The sequence below is a fragment of the Pipra filicauda genome, unplaced genomic scaffold, assembly GCF_003945595.2.
Source record: "Pipra filicauda isolate LSUMZ 115617 unplaced genomic scaffold, ASM394559v2 scaffold327_size997775_pilon, whole genome shotgun sequence".
Lineage (NCBI taxonomy): Eukaryota > Metazoa > Chordata > Aves > Passeriformes > Pipridae > Pipra > Pipra filicauda.
Genome location: NW_024104451.1, coordinates 819,010 through 846,891, shown reverse-complemented (window position 1 = coordinate 846,891; position 27,882 = coordinate 819,010). Strand labels below are relative to the sequence as shown.

Here is a 27,882-nt window from a genome sequence, read left to right as displayed (position 1 = left end):
GGCGCGTGCGCGGTGGCGGCGTGAGATGGGGAGCCCGGCGGGCGCTCCCGCCAAGCGCGCGCGGAGCGACGGGTCCCCCGGCCCCGATTCCCGGCCGTGGGACAGAGACCGCGGGGACCCCCGGCCGTGGGACAGAGACCGCGGGGACCCCCGGCCGTGGGACAGAGACCGCGGGGACCTCCGGGACACCGACCGCGGGGACCCCCGGCTCTGGGACACCGAGCGGCTCTGCCAGCACCTCGCCCGCTGCGGCGTGGGCAACCCCGGCCTGCTGCGCCGCTTCCGAGGTACGGCCCGCCGCTTCCGAGGTACGGCCCGCCGTACGGGGCCGGGGCGGGGGTCGGGGCCGGGGCGCTGACGCTTCTCTTCCCCCGCAGAGAGCGGAGTCACCGGGAGGATGCTGCTGGAGCTGCCGGCCTGCGCCCCCGAGGTCACCCGCGTCTGGTGAGAGCCGCCCGCGTGGGGTGGGCGGTGGCACAGCCCCGGCCCTCGGTCGGGCCCCGCAGCCCCGGCCGCCCGCGGCGAGGCCCTGCCAGGGCCCGGGAGCTGCTGTGGCCGGGCCCTGGCCGAGGGGAGCGGCTGCGGGCACAAACATTTGCCGGCTGCGGCCCGGGGCCGCCCCGAGCGCGGCTGTGCGGGCGGGGGCGGTTAGGGGTTAGGGTTAGGGGTTAGGGGTTAGGGTCAGTGGGGGAAGAGTGGTTGGTGGGGCTGATCCCGGACCCTCCGGAGCAATTCCTGTTTCCTGCTGATCCCAGAACAGCCCCAGCCACGGCGCAGACTCTCACTGCCCAGTAACCATGGGAAACTAAAAACCTGATCGTGTGGAAAGCGTTGTTCCCAGCAGTGAGGGAATGACTGGTCCCAAAACCTTGGTAATCTGTCTGGTGGTGAATATACTTTCTTGCTCTTCTGGAACAGGAGAGGATATGAATGTGTCCTACAGTCCTGTGTGTCAGAAGAGTCCCTCTGCCCCTTCTCTGCCTCACTAGGGTCTCTCTTGCTCCTGTCTCCAGGGATGTGGGTTTGCTTGCTCTCCTCATACCTCCTGGTGCTTTTTAATCTTGAATGTCTTTTCTTTACTCCTTTGCTAAGCTTATTTATACTATTTCCTCCAAATTTGTCTCTAGACCCACCAAAGAGCTCAGGCTTTTTGCTTATGTTGTGGGTTGGTGGCCCTGAAGCAGATTGGGGTGTGTTATCTGGCTGGTGCACGCAAGTGCAGAGCTCTGCTTTCTGCTGGGGGTTTGAGACTTTGGTGTGGAGGTTGGCTCCTTGGCTGAAAACTCATCAGAGCTCACACTGTGCTGGAGATGAGGGGCCCCATCTCTGTTCTCTTGAGACATCCTGGCTGCACTCCCGGTGTGGGAAGGGCGAGTAGGGAGGGCGGGGTGTCTGGGTGTGGATATCTGTAGGGAAGGAAAAGCTGATGTGACCCAAGGGGACAAGGCAGAAGGGCTGTGCCTTGGAGGAGGTAAGACATGTAGGAGTCATTAGGGTATTTGTGGTTTCTCTTTTTTTGGAAGAAAGGTTCTAACTGCAAGTGTTTGAAGTATGCAGATAGACATGGTGTGGTGTCATGGAAGGCAGGTGAAAGCTTTTATTTCTGAAATAGCAGGTAATTGTCTGTCTGAAATGACAAGCAGGTGTCTGATTTCTGTTTAGGACTTACCTGGAGGCTGGTTGCTTCTAGCACCTCACTGGCTGTCTGAGCATCAGGTGCCTGTACGGACACACGGGACATGTGCAGCCGTTCTGGGGCAGTCAGACCCCGTGGGTGGGTCTGTTGGTGCTGAACGTGGGCGGCAGGAGGGGGTAGCCAGGAGTCCCTCAGCGTGGGACACTGGCAGTGGGAGCACATCTCAGTTGATGTAGAGAGTGGAAGGTGCTGGGGTTACAAAATGAGGTGCTTGTGGGTTTTCTTTTATAAGGGGTTTTCTTCTGTGAGATCTGACATGTTGTTTCTCTTGTGCTGAAATTTTTGAGAAGTGGATGAGAAATTGCTCAAGCCTACCAACTTTTGTAAACATCAACTTCATGCTAAAGAATTATCCCTTTGCTCTCCACTGCACACTGTGTCTTGCAGGAACTTTGGTAATTTCTCTGTGACAGGCCAGTAATGAATGCATGTCTTTAGTTTCCTGTGTTCCTGGATGATAAGTGGGGAGAGCTCAGGCTGAAGGCAGCACCTTGGGTTTCCCATGTGCTCCCATGTTCCTGGCAGTGGATGTTTGTGAGGCATGCAGCATGTTGAGTGTGGATGATGAGTGTGGCTGTCTGGCTCACCTCTCTGGAACAGTGAAGTTCCTAGTGGGCTCAGGAAAGGGATTTTCTCGTCCTTGTCAGCTGTGGCATGAGGAAGGAGGAAGGGTGGGGGCAAAGCAGGGAGCAAGGAGGGGAGTGAATGAGGAAGTGTCAGTTCTCCCCATTGCTAAGCAGCCAGCAGTAGTGCCGCTTTGGCTGTTGGAAGAACTCTGCCTGCAGAGCCCTGGAACTCCCCAGTACGAACACAGGATTTGTGTGTTGTGTCTTGGTTGAGGTGGCCTGACTATGTAGATTCCAGGTGATATCCCTGCTCTTGTTTTCCATCTGAAGGAAGATGGAGAAGTCTCTGTGCTGCGACATCCAGGTCATTGTTCACACCGGGACGGCGTTGACAGTGTGCTTTGTCATTGTGAGGCTGAACCGAAACCGAGTTCATGTTCCTGGAGGCAGGGCAGGACAGTAAGACGTGCAAGGCACTGATGTGGGGACTTCCAGCCTCCCTCATCAGGCCTTTTCCTTCTGCTGGTCTCTCAGCCCTTGCAGCTCTGACCCATACTCTTTGTGGACAGTGTAGAGAGGTGGTTGTATATCAGCTGCACTGTCAGTTGTACAGTGTCCTTTCTCTGTTGTTCCTGGACTTGCAGTCAGTGGTAGGTTCTCAATATGAAGGTGCCCACATGCCTTTCTCCTTACATTCCTGGCTATTTTTCAGTTTTCTCCTTGCTCCTGAATTTTTGTGGCATTTAAAAGCATGACCAGGTGCTCCAAGCCCAGAGGCTGTGCCCAGAGTGCAGCAGTGCAGTGCCTTGCTTCATGCCAGGTGCTGCTTTGCACTGCCTCAGCGTCTCAAAACTGTCATCGAGTCCTGTCTGTGTACTTTGTGTGACCCAGAGTATCTTTTTGGGCCATTGTTACCTGTTTGGGTGTTGTTACCACCATGTTTGCTGCTACTGCTGTACTTTTTGCAGCATTACAGCTCATTCAAAAACACTCTTGTGATGTTTGCTCTCCTGTCCTGAATTTAGCTGGGGTAGAGTTAATTTTCTTCCCAGAAGCTGGTCCAGTGCTGTGTTTGGGATTTAGTGTGACATCAGTGTTGGTAACACGCTGATGTTTGAGGTGGTGCTCAGTCAGTTGGTGCTTACTCCCAGTCAAGGACTTTTCAGTGTCCTATGCTCTGCCACTGAGGGGGGAGCATGGCCAGGAGAGCCAACCCGAACTGGCCTGAGGGAAGTTCTGTACCACAAAACCTCCTGCCCAGTGTAGAAACAGAGTGGTAGTGGTGGGGTGTCCGGGAGCCGCTGGTCACTGCTGGGGGACGGGCTGGGCATGGATCAGAGGGGTGGTGAGTGACTGTTGGGCATTACTGGTTTATCTTGGGTTTTGTTTCTCTCTCTCCCCCTTTCATTACTATTAGTAGTAGCACTAATATCAGCTAAACCCCACAGGTTTTAGCTTTTCCTGATTCTCCTCCCCATCCCACTGGGAGCAGCGAGCGGCTGCTTGGGACTCAGTTCCCAGCTGGGATTAAACCATGGCAGTCTTCTTAGTGCCCAACCTGGAGCACAAAGGGTTGAGATAACTGATCTGTCCAGGGCATGTTAAAACAAAGTTTTTACAGTATGTTAGTTTAGTAGTTGCTGGTCACAATGTTGGTTTATTTGCTCTCAGAGTTGTGCTTGTTCTCAGACTCATATCATGGAACACACACTGGTGTGAGCACCACCAATGGTTCTTTTCATCTTAGAATCCTAGAATTGTTTGGGTTGGAAGGGACATTAAGGATCATCTTGTTCCAACTTCCTGCCACGAGCAGGGACACCTTCTACTAGCCCAAGTTGCTCCAAGCCCTGTCCAACCTGGCCTTGAACACTTAATACTTCCAGGGATGGGGCAGCCACAGCTTCTCTGGGCAACCCGTGCCAGGGCCTCACCACCCAGACAGGGAGGAATTTATTCCCAGTATCCCATCTAACCCTGCCCTTTGGCAGTTTAAAACCATTGACCCCTGTCCTGAAACTCTCTGTCCACATAAAAAGTCCCTCTCCCTCCTTTTTATAAGTCCCATTAAGGTATTGGAAGGGCATAATGAGGTCTCCCTGTAGACTTCCCTTCTCCAGGCTGAACAGCCCCAGCTCTCTCAGCCTGTGTCCATAGGAGAGATTCTCCAGCTAAAGGCTTGTGACAGTCTGAGCAGCAGCTGCAGCCTGAGAGCTCCCTGTAGGGAAAGGGACACCAGGTAGTTTAGACAAGCACTGCTCACCAACAAACATCATATGCCTTTAATGTTTTATGTGTTGTGAATTATTGAATTATTTGGATGAGAATATGTAGTGCATCGAGCAGTGTTTTTTGCTATGAGTTGGCATTTTATAGTTTTGCTTTCTGTTAAAGCACTGAAAGACTGATGTCAAACTGATTTCAGGATGGTTAACTGCTGGAAAAAAAGTACAAATTGTATTTTCTCATGATGGTGTTTGCTGTCATACTGAGGCTGTAACCATGTAGCTCAAGAGCAAGGGTTGCAGACAGAGTTACTAAAAGGAGATGTGATAGAGCGTATTAACTCCCTCCAAACTCATCCTGCCTGTGCTCTTAGACTGCTGTGGCTACAGCAGAGTACTTGCACTGGAAGTTTACCTGTGTGTTGTGAAGGAGACCTTTAATAATTTATTAAAAATGACAGCAAAATACCTTTGCAAAATACAAGAATGAGTTCTCAACAAAATGAAAGCATGTTTTAAACTGCAGTGGTTTCGGTGTTGGAGTTGAAATTAATTTGTGTGAAATTCAAGTTAGTTTGGCAGAATTAAACTTTTAATACAGAGTCGACTAACTGAAAGGAATTTTTAAAAAAATCGTTTATTGGGACTACGATATTTTGGCTTAAGGAAATTTTCAACCTTAAAAAATATCAGTTATTCAGGAACTACATGTTGTCATTCCCATAAATTTAAAGGACTTATCTCCACATGTGACTTACACAATTTTTTTCATCAGTTTTTTTAGAGAATTTCATAGCGGTTTTATTTCTCAGTTCTGTATAAGTGGGAGAAGCACTTACACTGCTTTACAGTGACAACTTCTGTAGCTATTTGTTCTCTTCCTTCTATAGTTGACTTTAGAAGGATAAATGCTTTCAGTATTTTTCTGAAAAAGTTAAAGCCTTGACCCATTGGAAGAGTCTGCGAATATCAGAGTAATATGAACTTGCACAAGTAATTCCATATGTACTGCAAACTGTAAAGGGAAATGCGTTGCAAACTTTGTTCTCAGTGTCCTTTTTTTCCTTCTAGCTGCCCAGCTGAGCGCCTGGAAGTGCTGGCCTGCCTGAAGCAGCTGCCTCAGCAGCACGTGGACGTGATGAAGGTACCCCCACGCCGTGGTGGGAGGACACCACGGCCAAGTCCTGCCTCCCCTCCCCTTGGCCGGGTGCTGCCAGCTGGTGCCTTTACTTTGCACAGCAGCAAACTCCAAGCCCTTGATCGTGGTGGTCTGTGAAAAACCACATTAACCGGTAGAATTGTTAAAGTCATCAGCTGGGAGCTTTATGTGGGCACCTGGAGGTTGTGTGGGATTCAGTGAGCAGAAGAGCTGTTTGACATGTTGAGAAGCTCCCCTTTCACATCCCTCTGTGTAGAGTCTCCTCTTGGTTTATTTTATTAGTTTTGCCCCAGGCCTGGGTTAACAGACTCCTCCTCGCTTCCACTGTTTGCCGTGTCCAACTGTTTCTCCCAGTGGTGTGTGTTGGTTTAACTGGGGCCAGGGCTGCACATTCTGTAGTAATCTGCACATCTGCCAGAGCCCTCCCAGCTCAGTGACCGAGGGTAGAGAGCACAGGAAAACCTTATTTGCCGCAGTATTTTACCAGGATAGGTGTGTGATGGAATGGTTTTACCTGCTGGTTGAAGACAAGGATTAAATGTGTTTACCTTCTCCACTGAGTTACTGTAGTTACTGAGATGTCTCTTAAAATGTGTGCTTATCAGGGAGTACTTATTTCATATTTCAGTTATCTTGCATTTTGTTTTATGAAAAAGGTAACATCATCATTTCCACTCAGCAAAATTTCCTTTGATTTTAAAAATCATGAACAATGTCAAGCCAAACACTTTTTACTGGATATCTCAGACATGCATTGCTTTAGTTGGAATAGCAGATTAATAAAGACAGCGTTTTTCACAAGTGTTAAGTTTTGGAATTGCACAGGTATAGATAACATTTTTAGGGATTTTGACTTTAATTCCCTTGCTATGTGAAATAGGCAGCTTTATTTTTTTTGATGTCAAGCTAGGGTAGTTCTCTGAAATAATTGTGTTGTGCAGAGAAGTTGAGGATGCCCTGTGCCTTGAAAAGGCCAGGTTGGATGGGGCTTGGAGCATCCTGGTCTAGTGGAAGGTGTCCCTGCCCGTAAGCAGGGAGTTGGAACGAGATGGTCTTTAAGGTCCCTTTCAACCCTAGCCATTCTATGATTCTGTGATAGATCTTGGTGTGGGGTTGGCAGTATATGGCTGCTTTACAGAAGATGAACAACTCTCCCACCAAATACCTGACCATTCTGGATATCCTTTACCTTGCTGCCTGTTTCTTTTCAAAGTCAAACGTTACATGTTAATTACACTATTTTTGGCTTTCGTAGGTTTTTAATGATCCTATTCATGGGCATATTGAAATACATCCCCTGCTTGTTCGGATCATCGACACTCCTCAGTTCCAGCGCCTCCGGTACATCAAGCAGCTGGGTGGCACTTACTTTGTTTTTCCAGGAGCCTCTCACAACCGCTTTGAACACTCCATTGGGTAAGGAGGTGGTTCTGGCACATGCCTCTCTTGCATCTGGATTTCCCTGAGTTTGGCTCCACTGCTGTAGAGTGCCAACCAAGAGGTGTTGGTGAAAACTGCTGTGGTGGCAGTTTTGGTCTCATGAATGTTCCTGGATATCCCATGTGATTATGGGCTGTTCCCTTGAACTTCCTTTAAAAAAGACAGATAAAGAAACCTACGAGATGGATCAATGTTAGAGTTCCTCCCTATCCTTTCTTATTCTAAGAATAATGTTAATTAATGACTGTGAGTCAAAATTTTAAGTTTTAAAGCATAAACCTAGTAAGGGTACTGGGGCTGCTCTAAATGACTTGCCAGACAGCTGCATTGTCCAGCACAGCTAAAATCCATTTGATCTGTAATGTTTGCCTTTGTAGTTAGGTGTGCCTTATGCAATCGATGGCAGGTTGTCAGGCTGATACTGTAATTCAATTAAGCAGAAACAGATGGTGGACTGTATTAGTTCATTTGAATACATGCCTGGAATAAAGACAAGTACAACAGACATTCAAACACTACAAAATAAAAAATCTTTTATTGCAGTGAGAATAAAAAACTACTAGCAAAGAGAATCAAAAGCTAAAAAAGAATACAAAACCCCTACTTTATCAGTTGGCATTCATACAATACTATGAACAGCTTTTATTACAGTATTAACTAGTAAAAAGGAAATTAAAGGGATACAAAAAAGGATATAAAAGATTTGCTTTCTTGGTTGCTTCCTGTCAATAAACTGTGCTTACCTACACAGACAGACCAGGTGATGCCCAAAAAGGTGCAATGGAACTGTTTAGAGACAATATTTAGCCTTTAAACAGCAAGGTATTTATTTAGGCAACGTTGGAGAGCAAGCCAGGTCGCCCTGGACAAACTTGCTCTGCCTTCTCAGTGAAAAGACGTGATTATATACAATTTCTACGAGGGATTACAACATTTTTATATACATATTCATATAATTGCAACATCTAGTTATAATATTCATAATAGGCGGAGTCTGGGCAGAGTCTGGGGTGGAGTTGTCTTTTTGGGGTGATGTTTGGTGGTCGTTCCTGTTTCTTCAGCCTCACAGGGTCTTATTTTTACTCTTCTTCCTCGGCTGAACTCTTCAACTTTCTTGATTTTTACTGACTCCATGGTGAATTTTGCAAGACTTTGAACTCAAGCCCCTATTTCGCCCCTTGTCTATTTGTATTCTTACCCTATCTTTATTTATGTAGGGGTGTGAGCATTCTTTTGGTGTATGGTACCATCTAATCCCTAAGCTCTGGTTTCTGTTTCTAGGTAAGCATTACATTCTTCTGAGCAGGGGTGTCCCCGGATCAGTATTCAGAGTTAACTCTTTAGGCCCTACCTCCGTTTCACAGGGCTGTCAGGATCTGCAGCAGCTGGTCGGTGTCCGTGCTTAGCGGGTGTCCCCAAGGAGCAACACAGTCTCGGTGGCAGTCCTGACACCCCATTTTATCAGTTCCACATTACACCACGTAGGGCCAGGATGCAGTATAAGGTGATACCTGAGTGGCAGCCAAACCCTGCCTGTTCATCACCTGATAGCAACAGTCTGCGCGTGCCCTGCTGTAGGGCAAGGGGTGAGTTACCCCTGCCCACATCATCTTCCTCTCACCATCATCTTTCTCACCCCTATGTATGACCTCTACCATTGTGTTTCAAGGGTAGATGTATCTATCTTGCAGTATGGAGCCAAGCCAAGGAGGAACTCAGCTCTGATAATAGGGGACATCTAGTCGACTAGCAAGACATAATGGACCTTTCAGTTAACTTGTGCCATGAAGTTACATTGTACCATACTCTGGCTGGTTTCACATCCTTGTATAATTACTTTCTCACGCCTCTATGCTCCATTGGTCATCTAAATCAAAAGTACCCCCTTTACATGGGCACAAGGATTCTGAAACAAGGACTCAAATCCAATAGCAGACTGCCATTGAACCGAACGTTCGGTTATTACAGCGTGCGGAGGCATGACGGAATATTTCGCCATATCGTGCCCACCCAGACACATTATCTCGAGGTTTAAATACATTGTAACATCCGAAGTTCCCACCCAAAGTCCTGCCCAATTCAGATGTAATGATTTCATCTTGCTGTCCTTTCATGAGCAGGACTGCCATCTAGTGTCCTTTGGCCGGCAGGAATTTGAGGAGCGGGCCGTCTGCCTTCCTCCCTGGGGGTCATCACCGAGGTCTTCCTCGTGTCCTTTGGGTAACCCAGTCCACGTTGGCAAATTCCCGATCACGTGTGATTAATTTCTGCTGACCTCTGGTCTTCTATCTGATCGTTCTGAGCCCTTACTAAAACATTTCATTTATTTATCATTGGTTAAAGATAATCTAAGACTCCTCTTTAATTAGGCAATTCTTTATTGAATTTGCTTCTCTAGCAAAACAATTTCTTATTGAGCTTTCTGAAGTGTGGAGGCCTCCTAAACTATTTCCTCTAGGTGCAGATTCAGCTGTTTTCTAATTTTCTCAAGTTTTCATCTTCATTTCTCTAAACTAAACGTACATTTAAGCAAAAACAACTTAAAATTACAGAGTCCAAGGGAATACAAATTCCTTAGTTATTTAGGGCACAGCTCTTTACAAAGGCCAGGAGATAGGAAAAAATCCTAAGCTAACTGAGGTAGAGGTATAGCTTTCCTTCAATTCCTAGAGTATTGCTAGGTCATTCACACTCCACTGAGAAGCTGATTAATGACAAATTTAAACTTGTATTAAGGGTATATACCAAGGTGCAGATAAATTAAGCTAGTCAATAGTTTGTATTCAGGTGATCTGGCCAGCCTAAAGTTGATTTTGTTAGTGCTGAAATATGGCGGATAAGTGTGGCTTACTTATAACAAGATGTAAATGGCTGTTGCAAAAGAGTCAAATCAATGAAGCAGGCTGGATTGATTGCATCTGGTACACCTGAAAAGACAGAAATACGGTTGAAAATAAACAGTTTCCACAACAGAAGTCTAAAAATTACAGTCATATCAGCAACCTTTTCTTTTGAACAGTTCTTTTGACCTATAGAGTTAAATTTAGGACATTTGTTCTCAATTTGTGTGTAATTTCAAAGGTTTCTACGGTGTCAAAGTAGAAGAAATGAGCTTTATGTGCTTATTGGTCTAGTAAAAGAACACCAAACAGTAAAATTTCATCTAATAAAAGTTATTACTTTGTTGTAGGAAACCTTGTCTTGCTTTAAACTGTTCTTCAAGGGGGACTCCTGGGACAAGTAGAAAAGAAAGTTTGTGTAGAGCTCGTAAACAGTTTATGGGAGTATGTGCCATGTGTTTGTTCCTGCATGTTTTGTGTCATAAGAAAAGAGGGTCTCACTGAATGAAATCAAATGTCAAATCTAAAATGAATGAAAGGAAGAGAAATAATTATCATGAACTACTGTTAAAGCAGCAATTTGAAAGAAGAATCAAATGCTTTGGTGACTGTTGTGGACCTTTGCAGTTGCCCTGACTGGAATTCAAGGATTCCTGTAAGTTGAGGTGTTTCAAGATTCACACTGTCAGTGATGCACTGCTGTTCCTTTACACAGCTATCTGGGGTTGTGTGTTGTGAAATACTGTAGGATGCTGTTGTCTCTTGGGCCTGGTGTCCCATGCTTTTTTGCTTTCGGATGTGTTACTGATGACTAAAACTCTACTACAGGAAATAGTTTGTTTCTGTGATTCAGATCAGGTTTTGGGTATTTGTTGTTTGGTGCCTCTCAGATAAGGGCTTAATTGATCAAAATAGAATAGGGGAACTGCTCTTTTTCTGTTCAGCCTAAACCACTGCTCTCTTCCCTTTTTTTTTCTCCTGCAACAGGGTTGGTTACCTAGCAGGATGTCTGGTTCGTACACTGAAGGAGAGACAACCAGAACTGGATATAACCCAGCGAGATATCCTCTGTGTAGAAATTGCTGGGCTTTGTCACGATTTGGGTAAGGAACACCTGAGATGACTTGTTGCTCTTTGAAAGCTAACCAGGATGAAAAGCTGGCTGTGAGATCAGAACTGTGAGCTGTTTTGGGCTGCTCAGTGCATGGCCATATTCCAAGACAGGTTTTATCTGTTCTGTTTGGTTTGGAGTACTTCTGTGGAGACAATTCCACTTGGTGAATCTGTAGCCACTTAGCTAGTGTTTTGTCTTGTTTCCAAATAGTGTTAGAGTTCTGCCCTCAGTGGCTGAAGTGTCCACTTCCTTCTGTGATTTACTCAGGTCTCTTAAAACCTCTCAGAATAAAAATTAGTGGCCCTTTCAAAAACTGTTACGATTATTTTATAACTACCTATTTTCTTCAGAGCTGACACAGAGTTCTCAGTGTTGCTGCAGTACTTGCCTGTGGTGTAGGTGCCACAACTGGTTTTGAGTGCTGTAGTACTTAAGGTGCCTTAGGAAAGTGCACTTGCTACAACTGAATCTTCCTCACAGATGATGGGTAAGGAGTTGTCTTGCTCGGAGAGTTGTGGTCAAGGGCTCAATGTCCAGGTGGAGCTCAGTGGCAAGTGGTGTCCTCAGGAGTCAGTGTTGGCACTGGTGCTGTTTGATTCTCTGTCGGTGACACGGGCAGTGGGATCGATGCGCCCTTGGCCAGTTTGCCGATGACACGGAGCTGTGGGGGCGGTCACGGGCTGGAGGGAAGGCACCTGGGCAGGCCAACAGGTTCAACAAGGCCAAGGGCAAGCTCCTGCGTTGGGGCAATCCCAAGCACAAATACAGGCTGGGAGGAGAGTGGATTGAGGGCAGCCCTGAGGAGATGGACTTGGGGGGGCTGATGGATGAGAGGCTGGACAGGACCACTGGCATGTGCACTGGCATTCAGAAACCCCCTGTGTCCTGGGCTCATCCCAGCAGCATGGGCAGCAGGACAAGGAAGAGGATTGTGCCCCTCTGCTCTGCTCAGGTGAGACCCCACCTACAGTGCTGCCTCCAGCTCTGGGTCTCCCAACGTCAGGAGGATGTGGAACTGCTGGAGCAAGTCCAGAGGAGGCTGTGGAGATGCTCTGAGGGCTGGAGCCCCTCTGCTCTGGAGACAGGCTGGGAGAGCTGTGGTTGTTCACCTGGTGAAGAGAAGGCTCTGGAGAGGCCTTGGAGCACCTAAAAGGGTCTCCAAGAGAGTTGGAGAGGGACTTTGGACAAGGGCCTGAGTGATAGAACAGGAGAGAAAGGCTTCACACTTCTAGAGGGCAGGGTGAGATGGGATATTGGGAAGACATTGTTCCCTGAGAGGGTGGTGAGGCCCTGGCACAGGTGAAGCTGCGACTGCCCCATCCCTGGAAGTGTTCAAGGCCAGGTTGGATTGGGCTTGGAGCAACATGGTCAAGTGGCAGGTATTCCTGCCCATGGCAGGGGGTGAAACTAGATTTTTTAAGGTCCCTTCCAACCCAAATCAGTCTAGGGTTCTAGGATATGTCAAGATCAAGTCAAATACAAGAGAATTCAGATCCTTCGCTTGCTCAAAAAATTTTTGCTCCCAACCATATCAGATTAAACCTGTGTAATATTTATTTTTAAGGTCATGGGCCATTTTCACACATGTTTGATGGAAGATTTATTCCAATGACTCGTCCAGATTTGAAGTGGAAGGTAGGCTTTTCACTATTGAAGTAAAAATACAAACCTGAGAGTTTTGGAGGCAAAATAATTAATCTTTAAAGAGTGCCATTGCTTGTGAGACTATGGTGATCACTTGGCTTTACTTTATTGCATCATTTTGTTGGCTTAATTGAAAACCAGAGTGTTGTCTCTCAGTCTTGGGATGACTTCCTTGTTGTCTTCAGCTGTATGTCTGGGGAACGTCAGCTCCCTCAGCACAGCCAGATGGAGCCTTACTGGCAGTGCAGAAAAAGTGAGAAGTGAGGATGGATGTGTCACCCCCATCTCTTCCCTAAAAGTGCACATGCTCTTGGACTGCTGTGTACTTCTGTGAGATCTGTGTGGATGCATGGATTTCTCTTCTGCTGATGTCACCTGGGTGACACAGAAATGAGTTGTCTCAGTCTTGTCGGTTCCTGTAGTGTGACTCTGAAGAGGCAGAATTTGTTAGGACTGCAATGATAATTTTTAGCCAGCATTGTGCCTTAAAATGCATATTGAGAGCTTTCTGCAGAATATATTTTACAGATGCAAAAGACCAGCTGGCAGCCTCCTTCTGGTTTAATATTTTAGCTCAAGACTATTCAATACAGTGCTTAGAATTCAAACTTCCAGAAATTTTGAACAGAATTCAAAACAGCAGAATTATTTTGTCTTTTATCGTTGTAACTGCCTTACTGCTGTTTGTGAAAATTCAAAATTAACAGCTCTCTGCTGAAGAGTGTGTTTCTGGACTCTGTAGGCTGGGTGATTTCCTGTTTTGTTTAATGCAAGATAAATAGAAAATCACCCAGGTGCTGCACTTTCACACCAGCCTGCCCATGTGCAGTGCTGCTGCTTGGGAGGAGGCTGTGACACTGCAGGAAAGATGCTTAAACCATGTAATACAACATTTGGATGTTTTTTTTTCACAGCATGAAACTGCTTCTGTTAAAATGTTTGAGCACCTGATAACTTCCAATAAACTAGAAGAAGTCATGAAGTCATATGGTCTTGTCCTGGAAGAAGATATGTTGTTTATCAAGGAACAAATAGGAGGGCCTATAGATGAAACTGCTTGTGAGAAATCGGTGAGTCAGTGTACTGCTCCTGTGGTTATCCCAATAAATGTCTTAATTTTGCTGAAAGTAGATAATTTTGGCTTCTGCTATATGTTATTTTTAGCCCCATGAAATTCTGAGAATCCTGTCACAACTGGTGCCAGAGAAGTGTAGTGTTTATTTCTTACAGTGCTGGCAGGAGGTAGTAGCTTCACTGTGTTCTTACATCTCCCTGAGAATTCTGAACCAAAAGTTTTCAGATTAGAGGAAAGCTCTGGAATGTTATTTGTATTTAGTGAACCTAACTGGTGATTGGGATCCACTCAAGGGTATGGAAGGAGCTGGCAGAAGTGCTCACCAGGGCACTTTCCATCATTTACCAGTAGTCCCGGGTAGTCCCAATTGACTGGAAGTTGGCAAATGTGACCCATCTACAAGAAGAAGGGTCAGAAGGATGATCCAGGGAACTACAGGCCTGTCAGCCTGACCTTGGTGCTGGGGAAGGTCATGGAGCAGATGATGTTGAGTGCCATCATGCAGCACATACAGGACAACCAGGGAATCAGGCTCAGCCAGCCTGGGTTTAGGAGAGGCAGGTCCTGCTCTACTGAAGGCTAGGAAGGCTCTACAGAGGGATCTGGACGTGCTGAATTGATGAACCTCATACAATTGGCCTTGGCCCAACAAGCCAAGTGTTGGGTCCCGCACTCGGGTCACAGTAATCCCATGGAATGCTACAGGCTTGGGAAAGTGGCTGGGCAGAAAATGACCTGAGGGTGCTGGTCCACGTGAGCCGTCAGTGTGCTTGGGTGGCCAAGAAGTCTAGTGGCATCCTGGCTTGTGTTAGCCATAGTGCGGCCAGCAGGACCAGGGGCAGTGACCATCCCCCTGTGCTGGGCACTGCTGAGGCCACAACTCAAATTCTGTGTTCAATTCTGGGCCCTTCACTTTAAGAAAGACATTGAGGGGCTGGAGTGTGTCCAGAGAAGGGCAATGGAGCTGGGGAAGGGTCTGAAGCACAAGTCTGATGAGGAGCAGCCGAGGGAGCTGGAGGGGCTCAGCCCAGAGAAAAGGAGGCACTCAGGCTCCCTCAGTCTGGATAACAAAACTGAGCACTGGCAGAGACGAGGCAGTGAGCAATCAGAAGCATGGCCCAAGTGCCAGAGCCCACATCAGCTTTGGTGACAGCAGCAAAATGCTTGAATTAATTGCAGTACATAGAGGCAGGAATAAGACTCGAAGAAATGAGTCGCCTGAAGAGACAAGGAAGAAGAGATGGTGATTGTTAATCATTGCAACTCTGTGAAAGACTTAAGTCCTCTCTCCTTGCTTTATACTTTACAACTGTTGTCATCTCTTCAAGGACACCCATTCAGTTGCCACTAGAATTAAGAGCTGGTGGCAGCTGAAGTCAGTGGGAGATCTGTCAGGACAGTCTGGTACTAATCAGAATTTGTATGTTGTACCAAACAAGTAACCCGCAAATGTTCACACTTGCCTGTTATTTTCTGCTGCAGTAGTGGGTAGTTCTGCCATGTCTACTCCAGCAATCTGATGGCAAACATAGGGAACTTGGCATAATGAAATTCAGTCTGAGATCTTATAGGAAGAGGATGTTCATTTACAAAAGCTGTAGGTTGGTTTTTACCCCCTTGGGGTAAATCCTACTACCTCCCACAACCACTGATCTTGTGCCAGGTTCTTACCCCATGTCTGGTTTTCCTTGTTTGGATTCTATGCCTGTTTTCCAGCAGGATACCAGGAAAAGGAGTGTCATACATGATCTGTGGCAGCACCCTCCTGGTGTTAGGCACAGGGCCTGGCCTGGCAGGCACTGTCCTGTGGTGCCCTAGAGAGCACAGGCTGCTGCACTGGCACAGTGTCTGGCAGTGGGGCTGTTGTGCTGCAGGAGTCTGTCCTGCCATGAACAACAGGTGTTTGTGCACTAAACACAGTGTTCTCAACATGGCCCAGGAACAGAGCTCTTTGTTATCATGGTATTTTTTTCTGTGATGTGCTTCCTTCCTGCTGCTTACAGTTCCTGCTGCATTTCCGTTCCGAGTCACATCAGTTTTAGTGTTTCTGTCGTGCTGATCACATTAAAACCACGTTTGCATACAATGTTTTCCACCTTCAGGATTTCAAGGCCACTTTATGGCATTTTTTGTTTAGCTGAAGAATCTTTAAATTTTCAAGAAAATGTGCAACCTGTATCTTATTATTTTGGTGTTGATTTCCTGTTTGCCTCATGGCTGAATTGTCCCTTGTGGGATAGGAGTTTAAATAGCTGCCTGTTCAAACAATTTTTGTTTACAATGTCTAAATAAGTGTTTTAAAACTCTGTTCTATAAAGTTGTATAGTTGATTGCAGAAGACTGCAAGACAGTGACATGTTTGTAGGTTTAACTAATTCCCTGAATATTAAATGATTCCAACCTTTTCCCCTCTTTGTTGCTATGTTGTGCTTTTTTGGGCATTTCAAAGCTGCAGGCTTTGTTTTAGTAGAATAGGCAATTAAATACTTGTGTTCATGGGTTTTATTCTTCCTGAGATCCTGAGAAGACAGCTGCTTAAGCCCTAGTTCTGGATTTCTAATGCCTAACAGCTTCTGGGAGCTCTTTTCTTATCTTTGTGTTCTTTGCTACCTCAGTGTTGGGTGCTTATCACAGGCTAAGTCAAAGTGTATTCCTGCTGTCTTAAAAAAACTGATTTGACATTGTTTGCACACTTTAATTTCTTATTTTCTTGCTGGCTCCCCTGTTAGTGGCCCTACCGTGGTCGACCAAAGGAGAAAAGTTTCCTCTATGAGATAGTAGCTAACAAAAAGAATGGCATTGACGTTGACAAGTGGGATTATTTTGCAAGGTACAAATCTTACAGTTTTTATTATGAATTCCTACTGTAAAAATGCTACTGCGTGTACAAATAGGACCATGTAGTTAAACACTCTCTGTGGAATGTTTTTAGGGATTGCCATCACCTGGGAATCCCGAATAATTTTGATTATAAGCGATTGCTTGTCTTCACTCGGGTCTGTGAAGTAAAAAACCAGAAGCATATCTGTACCCGTGACAAGGTAAGGGGTGTGTGGGAACCGAGGGACGCTCAGGAGCACTGAGAGCACACGGGGACGTGGGGGAGCTGCACCCAGTGGCTGAGGGGCCTGGGGGCTGCCCAGAGCTTCTTCAGCCCAAGAGAGGAAGAGGTTGCTGCTCTGAAAGCTTTTCTCCGAAGCTGGTGGTTGGAGGGAGGGAGGGACAGAGAAGCCACTGTTTGTGGCAGGTCCTTTCAGGGGAGACTCCACAGACCTGTCAGCTCTGCATGATTCTACTCCAGGTCTTCTGAGCAAGAGCTGAGTGTGGCTTTGGTGAGGGGCTGCTGAAGGAGCGAGAGGGCCTCTTCTCTGCCTGGGCTCCCTGGGGTCGCTGCCAGCGCTCTGCTCTCCCATGCTGGCCTGAGTTCTTCTCCAAAATTTGTAAATTGTGAATAATAATTATCCTGCTCTATGCTGCAAATGGAAGGAGACAACTCATTTGATTGATTGATTTAGTTTTGCAAGTAAGACAGTGTCAAAAGTAAAAGCGGATTGGGTTTTTTTGATTCAGGAAGTTGGAAATTTGTATGAAATGTTCCACACCCGGAATTGCCTGCACCGGAGAGCATACCAGCATAAGACTGGCAACATCATTGAACTAATGCAAGTATATTTTCCTTTTTTTGCATTCCATTTATTTTTAAATTCTCGAAACAATCCATATCCATTTGGAATATTAAGATAATCAATAAGATGTGACATAGAATAAAAGCAAATTCTTGTGGAAAGACTTAGTGCTTAGAGTATCATAGAGTCTGTGATTAACAAAGCAAACAAAAAAAAAAGAAGAGAGGAGGACAAAAACATCCTTCCACAGGAAATTAAATTAGAGGAAAATTACTAAAGCTCTGAAGAAACACCAGACCAGGGTGTGTTTAAGCCATTTTAACTGCTGACAACTGAGGTCAAATCTTTATCTGCAAGTTAGAGACCACTTAGCTCAAACTGGATCAAACTGGAGCAAGGTTACTTGCAGAGTAAAGTAATAACCAAGCTTATGTAGCTCAACTGAGGCCTGACTTTTTGTTTATGTAATGCATGAATTGTTCAGGACTAACTCAGCTGGCTGCCTGCTATTGTACCTATCTTGTTGATGTCTATAGAATTTTCCCTGTAACATTATTCTCTTTACTTTTCTTGAAAATCAGAAATACTCGTATCCCAAAATATATTTTCATTAGGATCTTGTCTGCCAGGTTACCATCTGCTGATTTTGGAAAAAAGGAACGTTAAGAATTACACAGTACAAGAGTGATTTGGACTGTTTCATTTTTTAAACTTCAGCTTCTGGTTTAAGGATCTTTTAAAACTCAGACTAAAAATGCTCAGGTTTGACAGTAACTAAATATGATGAGTAAAACATATTTTTTAGTTTAGAAATTTAGTCCTTGGCTTCCCATAATTATAACGACCTTTCCAAAAGAATGTCCATGCTGGAAATGGCAGTGAGGCACAGGGAACTCTGGAAGAACTTGATCTTTAGAACATAACTTTTTCCCACCTGAAAACACCATGTGTGTGATGCTTTCCCTTTACAGTGCTTTGTATCCTCTCAGCTAGCTCTTGGAGCAAGGTGTCTGTATGAGGATATGGTTGTGTTGAGGCAACCTCGCTGCAGCTGAGTGGCCATGTCACTGTCTTGCAGGGTTCTGCAATTGTCTCAGCTGTGTTAAACTCAGTCTGAAGCAGAACAGAGTGAACTTGATCATTCTTCTAAAGGTTATGGTCTGCTCTCAGCCTGTTCCCAGTAAATCTCTGTTGAAATGTGCGATGACAGCACAGAAACAGGAGATGTTGCTGTGTGATCAGCATCTACTGTGTGCTGGGGATGCAGGTTTTGTCTGTTGTCTTCTGTTTATAACATACTAATTTGTTTCTCTTTTGACTCTTGAGCAAGGAGGTGTTTCAAAACAATGTTATCCTAAAGTCTTAATTTTGTCTCAAACTAGGATTACAGAAGCCTTTCAAAAAGCAGACAAATATTTTGAAATAAGAGGCTCTGGAGGAAAAATGTATCGGATTTCTACAGCAATGGAGGACATGGAAGCCTACACTAAGCTAACTGGTATGAGATCTCAAACATTTTTTTTTTAAAGTAAAAGAAAATGAGTACCTGTTAAAATGCTGTTTTTACAGCTTTTTTGCACAGAAGGTGGGGCAGGCCTGGACCATCCAGTGCCTGTGCTCTCATATCTTGCTGGGAGAGCAAGACCTTCTAGTTTAAATTAGTTCCATGTTGAGAGAGAAGCAGCAACTTTATGTTCTGCATATGTTCAAATTCAGCAGTGTTGTCAGAAGGTCCTGCCTGTGCCCTGAGTTTGTTGCACTTGTCACAGGTGGGATATAAGTCAGCTCTAAGTGATACAACATCCAGCTCTGTCAGGTGGAGTGGTACTGGATGTGTGTTGTGGCGTGAAGCTGTTCCCAAGGGCACCCATGGGGTCTGATTTGATTTGCTTGAGACATTGCTACCCTGCTTGCCTGCCCCACCTGGTGTGTGCTGTGAGGCCACCAGTGCTGCTCTGGTTGGTGTTGGGAGCTGCAACAGGGGGTGGAGGCCGGCGTGGGCAGGCAGACCCTGCTGCACGGGGTGTGGGGGTGGCTGCAGGGCAGAGGATGCTGCAGGCCCTGCTCAGGAGTGCTCTGAGTAGTGGCAGCTCTTGCAGCACGTGTCAAGCTACAGCTCATGAGGACTCCCAAGACATCTTTCCTGAGTGGCAAGGCAGCTTTTCTGAGGTTCCATCACCAAACCTTGGCTGGCCAACAGGGAGACTCAAGAACTTCTGTCTTTGGTCCATGGACAAGGTGACAGAGCCTGATATAGGAGGCTAGGCCCCAAAGAGTTAACTAAGAGATTTGGGTCTGCAAACAAGTTGATTTGGGCCTGCAAACAAGTTACCAATATTCAAAACGATCTGTACCCGTTCTGTTCTACTTACTGGACCAAAGCTTAAGAGAATAGTACAAGAACATGTAATAGACTTAGAAGCAATAAATTAGAAGTATAACAGGATCAGGTAGACATTTGAATAGGAGAAATAGGCCTGGAGCCAGGGCCTTTTCCAAGCTTCAGTGAACAATGGAAAGGAAGAAGGGTCAAGCTGAGGAAGATGAGTTAGAGACCCCTGCCCTATGGATGAGGATCGGAACTACCCCTCGAAATGGGGTGCCAAGAGAAGCACCGCCCTGAGCTCCGCCTATACTCCGCCTATTTTTAATATGTATTGATAGATGTTGTAATTGTTTGAATATGCATTTAATCACATCTGAAAATTGTATAAAAGTGCTGATTTTCTGAGGAGCCGGCGAGCAAGTTTTTCCAGCAATAGCTGGCTTGCTCCCAGCGCTGCTAATAAATACCTTTGCTGCTCAAAAGATCAAAAGTCTCTGGGCAGTTTGTCAAACCGGTTTTTCGGATTCAGCCTGAAGGCACTGTTGCAAAGGATCCTGTGTGTCTTAGCCTTTGTCATACTAAAGGCCTTCTGCTGACAGTCCTTCATCTACCACAGCCATCTGCAGCCTGACCACAGCGCTGCTTAGTTGTACTGAGGTGAGGAGCTGCATATCCCCTCTGTCACTGCATACCTCTGCTCAGAGCAGGAGAAGGGGCTGGCTTTAAGGGGCAGTAGCTATTGGAAAGCATGAATTGTAGTGCTGGGCTGTGGAAGGCTGGGCAGAAAGGAAAGAACTGAAATGAAGTTCTTCATGACTGGTCTGTAAGATCAGCTGTGCTGGCAGGTCAGCACCAGGGTCCTGCTGTAACTGCCTGCTTACCTGCAGTACCTGGTGAGGGGCACAGTTCAGGGCAAGGAGACCAGGACTATGTCCTGTCTGCCACAGCAAGGAACTGCTTGCTGGGACTGTCCTGTTCAACCAGGAGGGTTGAACAGCAAGGAGAGTGATGTGAGGAATGTGCCAACACCAGATGTAACAGTGACCATGAAGGACGAGTCTATTCTCCTCCTCTTAAACTAAGGCACTTTCTTTCCTGCTTCTAGTGGTTGCAACCTGTGGCCTCCTGAGAGGCTTGTTTCAGCAGTCCATGGTGAGTGATGCTCCTGTGAAACTGTCCACTTACCTTGTGGACCTTTGCAAATAATGAACCTCTATCAGGTTCTGCAGCAAAAAGCTCCCTAGCTTTCTTCCATGGTGGGTGAAGAACCACTGTTGGTTTTTAATGTGCTGGCTCCTGATTTGTCAGTAGATCATAGTTCTAGTAAAGGCTGAGGCAGCAAATTGTCACTACTGCTTCTGCGCAGGAGAGGTGTTCATGGGCCTCTTATTTCTCCTGCATTATCTATCCTCTGTCTGAAGAGACCTGGTCTGTGGTTCCTCGTGGAGAAGTTCCTGACTTTGGTTGACCTTGCCCATGAAAACAATCCTCATGGTGTTTTGGTGCATGGCTCATAGATTGCTTCTCTTGGGAGCTCCCTAGGCCAGTTTCAGCTCTAGGTGGGTGTTGCTGGGCTGTGCTTGCAGCATGTGTCGAGGCTGCCCAGATGTTCCTGGCCAGGGAATGTGAACAGCCACAGAGCAGTGTGGTGGTTGTGACAAGCAAGCAGCATCCTGGCAGCAGCAGTCTCTGGGACAGCCAGAAATAACCTCTCTGCTCAGAAGCCACATCAAAAGAAACCTCTGTCTTGGTGCTCGGATTGATGGTGGGAAACTCAGTGTGCATGTCACTGTCATGTGGAGACAGGAGGGGAGACTTCGATGCTGGCATCCAAAGTCTGAGAAACTCTGAAACTTTAATGACAGTTCTTTATTTTTTTACAAGACAGAGTATCCGTGTCCTGAGCCACTTAGTGCTTGGGCTTAGGATATTCTGCTGAACAAGACTGGCTCAATAAAAAGAGAAATTAACTTCTAGTGAAGTAACAAAATATATTGCAAGGGTGAGAATTGAGCTAGTTTTTCCACCAACAACCATTGTGAATCTGATGATAATTAAGATGATATTGTGGCTTTTCATTGTCTGACTTAGTTCAGTTATTCCCTGAAAATGTCTTTCCTGAACCAGCAGGAGCAGTTTTTTGTGTTGCCTTAACCTTTGTCCCTGCATTTTGCTGTGACACTGCATTGTAAACATACTTAACAAAAATCAATGCAACTTTGGCAGACAGTATCTACCTGGAAATTCTGCACTCAAGTCACCCAGAACTGGAGGAGGCACGAGAAATTTTGCGTAAAATAGAACGACGTGAATTATACAAGTTTTTAGGAGAGACTCGACCTGAAACAAAGAAGGAAATTGTAGAGGTAATGTCCTTTGGTGGAAAGTTCTGAATTCTGTCCCTGTAAAAATGTTCTCAGAATTGCTGACCATCCATTTTTCTCTGTCTCCGTCACACGGTGCTCCTCTGCTTGGCCCAGGTGTCATCAGGGAGTATTCCTTTGTGTCCAAAACCAAACAAACCCCCCTTTGTGAGCTTCAGCTTTTGGAGTAGATCATCATCCCCTCCAAAGTTTGCATAGGAGCTCACTGCTTCTGGTCTTTTTGTGGGTTTTTTTGTGTTGGGTTTTTGGTTTTTTTATAGTGAACAATGACCTTACTGATCGTGTCTGTCTCTTGGGTTTTTCTATATATTTCACTCTATAGATATAGCAGCTTTATTAGAGAGTGAGATCCTGCCACCCTTCATTAAAAAAAAAAAAAAAAAGTTCAGTAAAAACATTTAGTATTCAGCTTTGGATAACTTAATTGCAAAAATTTTGCATTGGTGAAACAGTTGGTTGAAGGTATATATCTTCTGCTTTCACACTTCAGCATCCTGGACGTCTTCAGTCTTGCTCTCCCCCTGCCCCATCAGCAGGTGTTAAACTCTTCCTCCACAGGCTGGCAGAATTTGTGTCTTCTCAATTGTATAAACTTTGTTTGTTTCTAAAAACTGGTACAAAACTTATGGTTAAGGTATACAGGGATTCGAACAACCAGATAGCTGCAAGAACAGTCTGTCAAGCTGTGAGGAATTAAAAGATTTAGTTTAGTGATATGTTGTGTCATGTGTTTTGTTGCCTTTATCTAGACCTGAGAGTGCATAAATGTAATCTGAGCTCATCTTTTGGTTTTTGTTTCTTGCAGAATAATAGCCTGGCAGAAAGTATTGCAAATTCTAAGCCGGAGAAGGATCCTCCAGATGTGGAGCTAAAGGCTGAGAATTTCATAGTTGATGTAAATACCTCTCAGAGTGGGTTCAAGTAAAAACTTCTCATTCACAGAGGGCCTTGTGTACCCAGTGAAGACTGGAGACACATTTCAGTGCCTTTGTAGTGAAAGAACAAACCCACAGGGTGCCTTGTAGCTGCTGTCCTGGTTCAGCTTAAGGATCTGAGTGCAACAAGCTTCTCCAGGGGAGGTTTGCTGTGGTGGGAGGGCCTGAGGCAGAGGCAGTGGGCAGCCTCACCTCACTGGGCTATCATCTGGGGACTGCTCCCGGTGACAGATTTGTTCTCCTGTGACTGTCCTTGCTCCGCAAAGGAGCAGTGAGGAATCCAGAGGGGTTTGGCACGGGGGTGTCCATGGCAGCAGCCCAGGGACCACTGCTGTTGGCCACCAGGGCAAGTCACCTGCTGGCCTCAGTGGGAGGAAAACAGGCACAGTGACTCCAGGCTTCTGGTATTGCAGCCTGCAGGGCAGGCACTGCTGGGGTTTGCTGCAGGAAGCACCCTGCTGCCACAACTCAGTCTGCAGCCAGCCCTGGGGGGAAGCAGAGAGCCTGAGACACAGGAGAGAGCTGTGTAGCGAGCTGCAAGTATCACTAACTTAATCCCTGCTCTTGGTTAATTCTGGGAAGGGCTGGCAAATGTTTTTCCATAGAGTGCAGGACGAGTCGCTCCTAAAGCTCCCTTGCATTGAAGGTTCCCTTCACCGGATAAAATTGTCGCACTTTATGGAGCTTTAAAGTATTTGCCTGGGCTTTCCTTGTCCCACAGACTGAAGTTGTGGAGAAGTGGGCACCTCCCTGCCGACCACTGAACCGTTGGTATACCAGGCAGATGTAAATAATAATAATGTCTGAACCTCATGTTTATAGTGGTGAGCTCTGCTGCTTCCTCTGGAGGTTGTGTGTTCTGGGCTGGCAAGGGACTGGTCCGGTGTTGGGAACTGGAATGTTTCAGAGAGCAGCTGGGAACTCTAAGTGTGAATATTCACCTGGCAGCTTCAGAGCAAGAGGTGGTGGAAGTAAAGATACAAAATACAAATATGAGATTGTTTTATTAAGTAATAATTTGTTAATTACTGTTCTATTTGATTGCTGTCATTTTCAGGCATATATAGTGCAGCCTTTTGTATTTATTGTGAGAAAACTGAAGACAAACATTAACAAATGCTGTTTTCTTTGTTTTACACACAAGGTTATCAACATGGATTATGGAATGAAAGAACAGAATCCCATTGATAAGGTTCACTTCTATTGCAAGGCTGATCCTTCCAAGGCAGTCAATATCAGTAAAGAACAGGTAGTCTTTTATTTTTCTCAGCTGGCTTCTGAAAAACATCTTCACAGATTGTGAGGGAAGTGGTTACAGTCCTGTGTGGTTGTTCTTGCACGGATTGTGAAGAGGTGGTGGAATCCATGGCCTTGCAGGTCATGTGTTGTACGATGACAGTCTGGAATCCTGACAGCCTTTGCATATGAACAGTACTTAATTGGAATAGACTGGGAGTTAGAAAAACACCATTGTTTTGGATGAAGCTCATGGATTGTAGAGGGATGTTTCTTACTGCTTTCCTTTTGTATTCAGATGAAAAAACTGAAGTTCAGTGGACTCTCAATTCCAAGAAATACTAAAGCTTATTTCTGTTTTATTCCAAAGGTTTCCAAGTTTTTACCCATAACATTTACGGAGCAGGTTATCCGGGTTTATTACAAAAGTCAGGATCCACATATTATTTCAGCTGCAAAACAGTACTTTATTCAGTGGTGTATGCAGAATGATTTCACCAAACCACAGGTAACATTCACTTCTTATTTTACTTGTTTAGAGCTCTTCATCTTTGTCCATAATCTTGCTTTTTCATTAGTAACTTTGGCATTCAGGCCTTGCCTTTGTGGCACTGACCTAACTCCTGGTTTTATCATGGCTCCCATCTGAAGGTTCTTTGGTTTCACTGAAGCAGTGCTAGAGACACCTGCAAGTGTCATAGAATCATGGAAGGGTTTGGGTTGGAGGGAGACCTTGAAGATCATCTAGTTCCAACCCCCGTGCTGTGGGCAGGGACACCTTCCACTAGACCAGGTTGCTCAGAGCTCCTTCCAACCTGGCCTTGCCTGTGGGTGTCCTTTGGGGAAAGAGCTGCATCCTCTGACATGAGACCCCCCAGAGGATGAGTGTTCTTACGTGCTGGAGCCCCAGCTCCAGGCATGGATAACTCTGTTTAAGGCTCATTCTTACGTCATTCTACTGGCATCTGTCTTTTCAGAGCAGCTAATTTCAGAAGAGCTTTTTACAAATGAATCAAGCAACAAACTTTTTCTCGTTGTAGAGTGTGGGTGTGTCCTCTAAGCATATTCTTCTAGTTCAGTTCATCCATTTTGTAGGCCCTGTCATGTTGCAGAGCATAGCAAAGAGCTTCTTACCAACTTATTTCTGAGCTTAGAGGGCTGATTGTGTTGGCAGTGCCTGACCACAGATTAACGTCTGTATCTGACAAAGATGAGCCCTCCTGCCTCAGACCTGCTGTACCAACCTTGCCTGCTTTAGACAGTGCAAGGCAGATCCCAGCACCCAGGGTGGGTCGATTGCAACAGTCTAAATGAGGTGCTGTGGTAAAGTCAGAGGAGACACTTAAACTAATGATTGTTTGCCCAGGATACAACCTGTTGGTCTGCCAGGTTTGCTGCTAATAATTTAGGAAGAGCTGGACTGCCAATGGTGGTGGCTTCTCAGATGGGCCACTGCTGACTACAGCATTTTCTGTCGCTGGGACACACAGTGTTTGTTGCTTCTGGGACCTTGTATTGATTTTTTCTATTAGGCCTGAGACTGAGCTGCTTTTCCTCTGCTTTAGAATGGAAAGCAAACATCATTAATGTTTCCTGACTTTTATTACTAGGATGGTGATGTTGTTGCCCCACATCTAACTCCAATGAAGAAAACCTGGAATAATGTGAGAGATGATGAACACAGGAGAGCCTCAGAACCCAGCTGCAAACAAAGGCTTCCTTTTAATGAGTAACATGTTTCTTTTTGGCACTCTTCAGTCTACTTCCTCAGAAGATGAGCAAACCTGAGCAGCAATTCTTCTAAAAGCCATTTGGATGGACTGGAAGGATTCATGGAACAATGCAGAAATGCATTTTACAATACAGTATGTTTTAATGTACATACTTAAACAAAGTGCATATTCCAAATAGACTTTTAAAAAACAACTTATTACAACTGAGTAAACTCAATTCTCATTTATTTTTGAATGTACTGGCACTGTGTAGGAAGAGTAACTTTAAAAATTGCAATTCATTGTTACCACAAGATTTTACTGTTCCATCTAGTCCTGATCCCTTCTTTAGCTGACTGTGCTATTGCATGAGCTAGCAGAAAAAATCCCAGCTCAGATTTGATGGGGTTTTTTTGGGGATTGGGGTTTTATTGGAACCTGGGGAAGAGAGGGATAAGTAAGCTTCTGAAAACATAGTGAGGTAGAGAAGAAATAACTGAGCATGGCATCTTCAAGAATAGTAAAATAAATTTCCTTTAAAAAAAAAAAGACGGGAGAGGGGATGTTTTTTGATAATCCAAGATTATTTTTCTGATATTCAAAAAGCTGATGGAGATGCAGGACTTTTGCTGTAAGAGTGACCACAGTTTTTATTGAAGTAACAATGCATTGCAGTGCCATGCAGTCTTTTATAGTTTTATTGTGTACTTTTGATACACTGAATGTTATATTTTTACTGTCAGAACTGCAAAGCCTGCTCAAAACGTCCATGGTGTGAGTGGTTGCAGGAGTGCTGAGCTGTCCAGGTGAGCACAGGTGGGCAGTGCCAGCCGGAGGCTGCGCCAGCTCTGCCATCCTGCACCAAAGGCACCTTGTTTGGGATTACACTGTACTAGGCAGACAGGCTCTTCAGGAATCCCTCCATTCCTGTGTCCCTGCCTTGTTCTCCTGAATGGCTGTCCCTGTGTCATTTTTTCCCCCTTGTAGACCTGTGAGGGTTCTGACAGTTTTTCTGTACTGGCATCACTGGTGTGAATGTTGCTGAATATCTGTCCCGTTGAACAAGTGACCGAGGAAGACCTTTTTCCTCTCATCTTTTACTCAGGTCTAAAGGAAGGCTGCTTTCATTAAATGAAACCTAAAAGCTCAAAAAAGTGTGCCCTCAAAAAATAAAAACATGAAGAAAGGTTCAGTAATGCTCAGAAATTAGAACAAGCTGTGGAGTTGTTGTCTGGAATGGGGAGAAAAGCGTTGATTGTTCAGTTTGGGCAGTCAGAGGTGGGTGGCCAGGGTAGGTTCTGAAAACTAACCCAGTGGGAAGGTGCTACGAGTGACCTGCAGAACTCTAGTCATGTCTCCTTTGCCCTTTTTATCTGGGGAACTGATGCCATTAGGCAGAGGGAAGTAGAATCAGCATCCATGTACTTACTCAGATTTTGTTTGTTGAAATAACCAGAAGTTGTTGTGCACTCTGCTGCTTTCTTACGTGCCTGTGCTCATATGTATAGTCTGCTGTTCCTGTCTCTAACAGTATTTCAGATCTGCAGGTGAACCAGGTAATTGTTACAAGGGCTTGTGGTCTCTTTAAAAGCTTTTAAAGAGCTTATTATGCTTCAAACAACAATATCATAGAGTGAAGGCATTTATGCCCTTTGTCTGCATAAAATCAAATATTGTCCAGAATAATATAATTTTGTTATTGTTGCTTGGGTTTGTTTTGAATCTGTTTCAAAAGGTGCACTTTATACTTGGGAAATATCTTTTGTTTATGTTAAACCGAAAATTTATACCTAATGTTAAGTTCTGAGAGCTTTTCTTTTCCCAGCATGTTCAACTGAGCCTCTCTGAAGAATAAATTTATAAACGATGGTTTTACTATTCTTTTAAAGAATTGCAGTGTGTGA

At 45.4% G+C, this 27,882-nt stretch overlaps 1 protein-coding gene across 1 annotated transcript; it reads left to right on the top strand.

Annotated features, from left to right (window-relative positions):
- Positions 1-27,869, top strand: SAMHD1 (SAM and HD domain containing deoxynucleoside triphosphate triphosphohydrolase 1). The gene is made up of 16 exons (XM_027740418.2): positions 1-287; positions 378-444; positions 5,559-5,631; positions 6,902-7,062; positions 10,914-11,029; positions 12,605-12,675; positions 13,599-13,754; positions 16,489-16,589; positions 16,692-16,800; positions 17,330-17,421; positions 18,768-18,883; positions 21,938-22,077; positions 22,901-22,990; positions 24,175-24,279; positions 24,637-24,774; positions 25,877-27,869. The coding sequence occupies exons 1-16, from the start codon at positions 26-28 to the stop codon at positions 25,997-25,999; spliced, it is 1,920 nt and encodes a 639-aa protein (XP_027596219.1). The 5' UTR covers positions 1-25; the 3' UTR covers positions 26,000-27,869.
- The last annotated feature ends 13 nt before the right edge of the window (positions 27,870-27,882 follow it).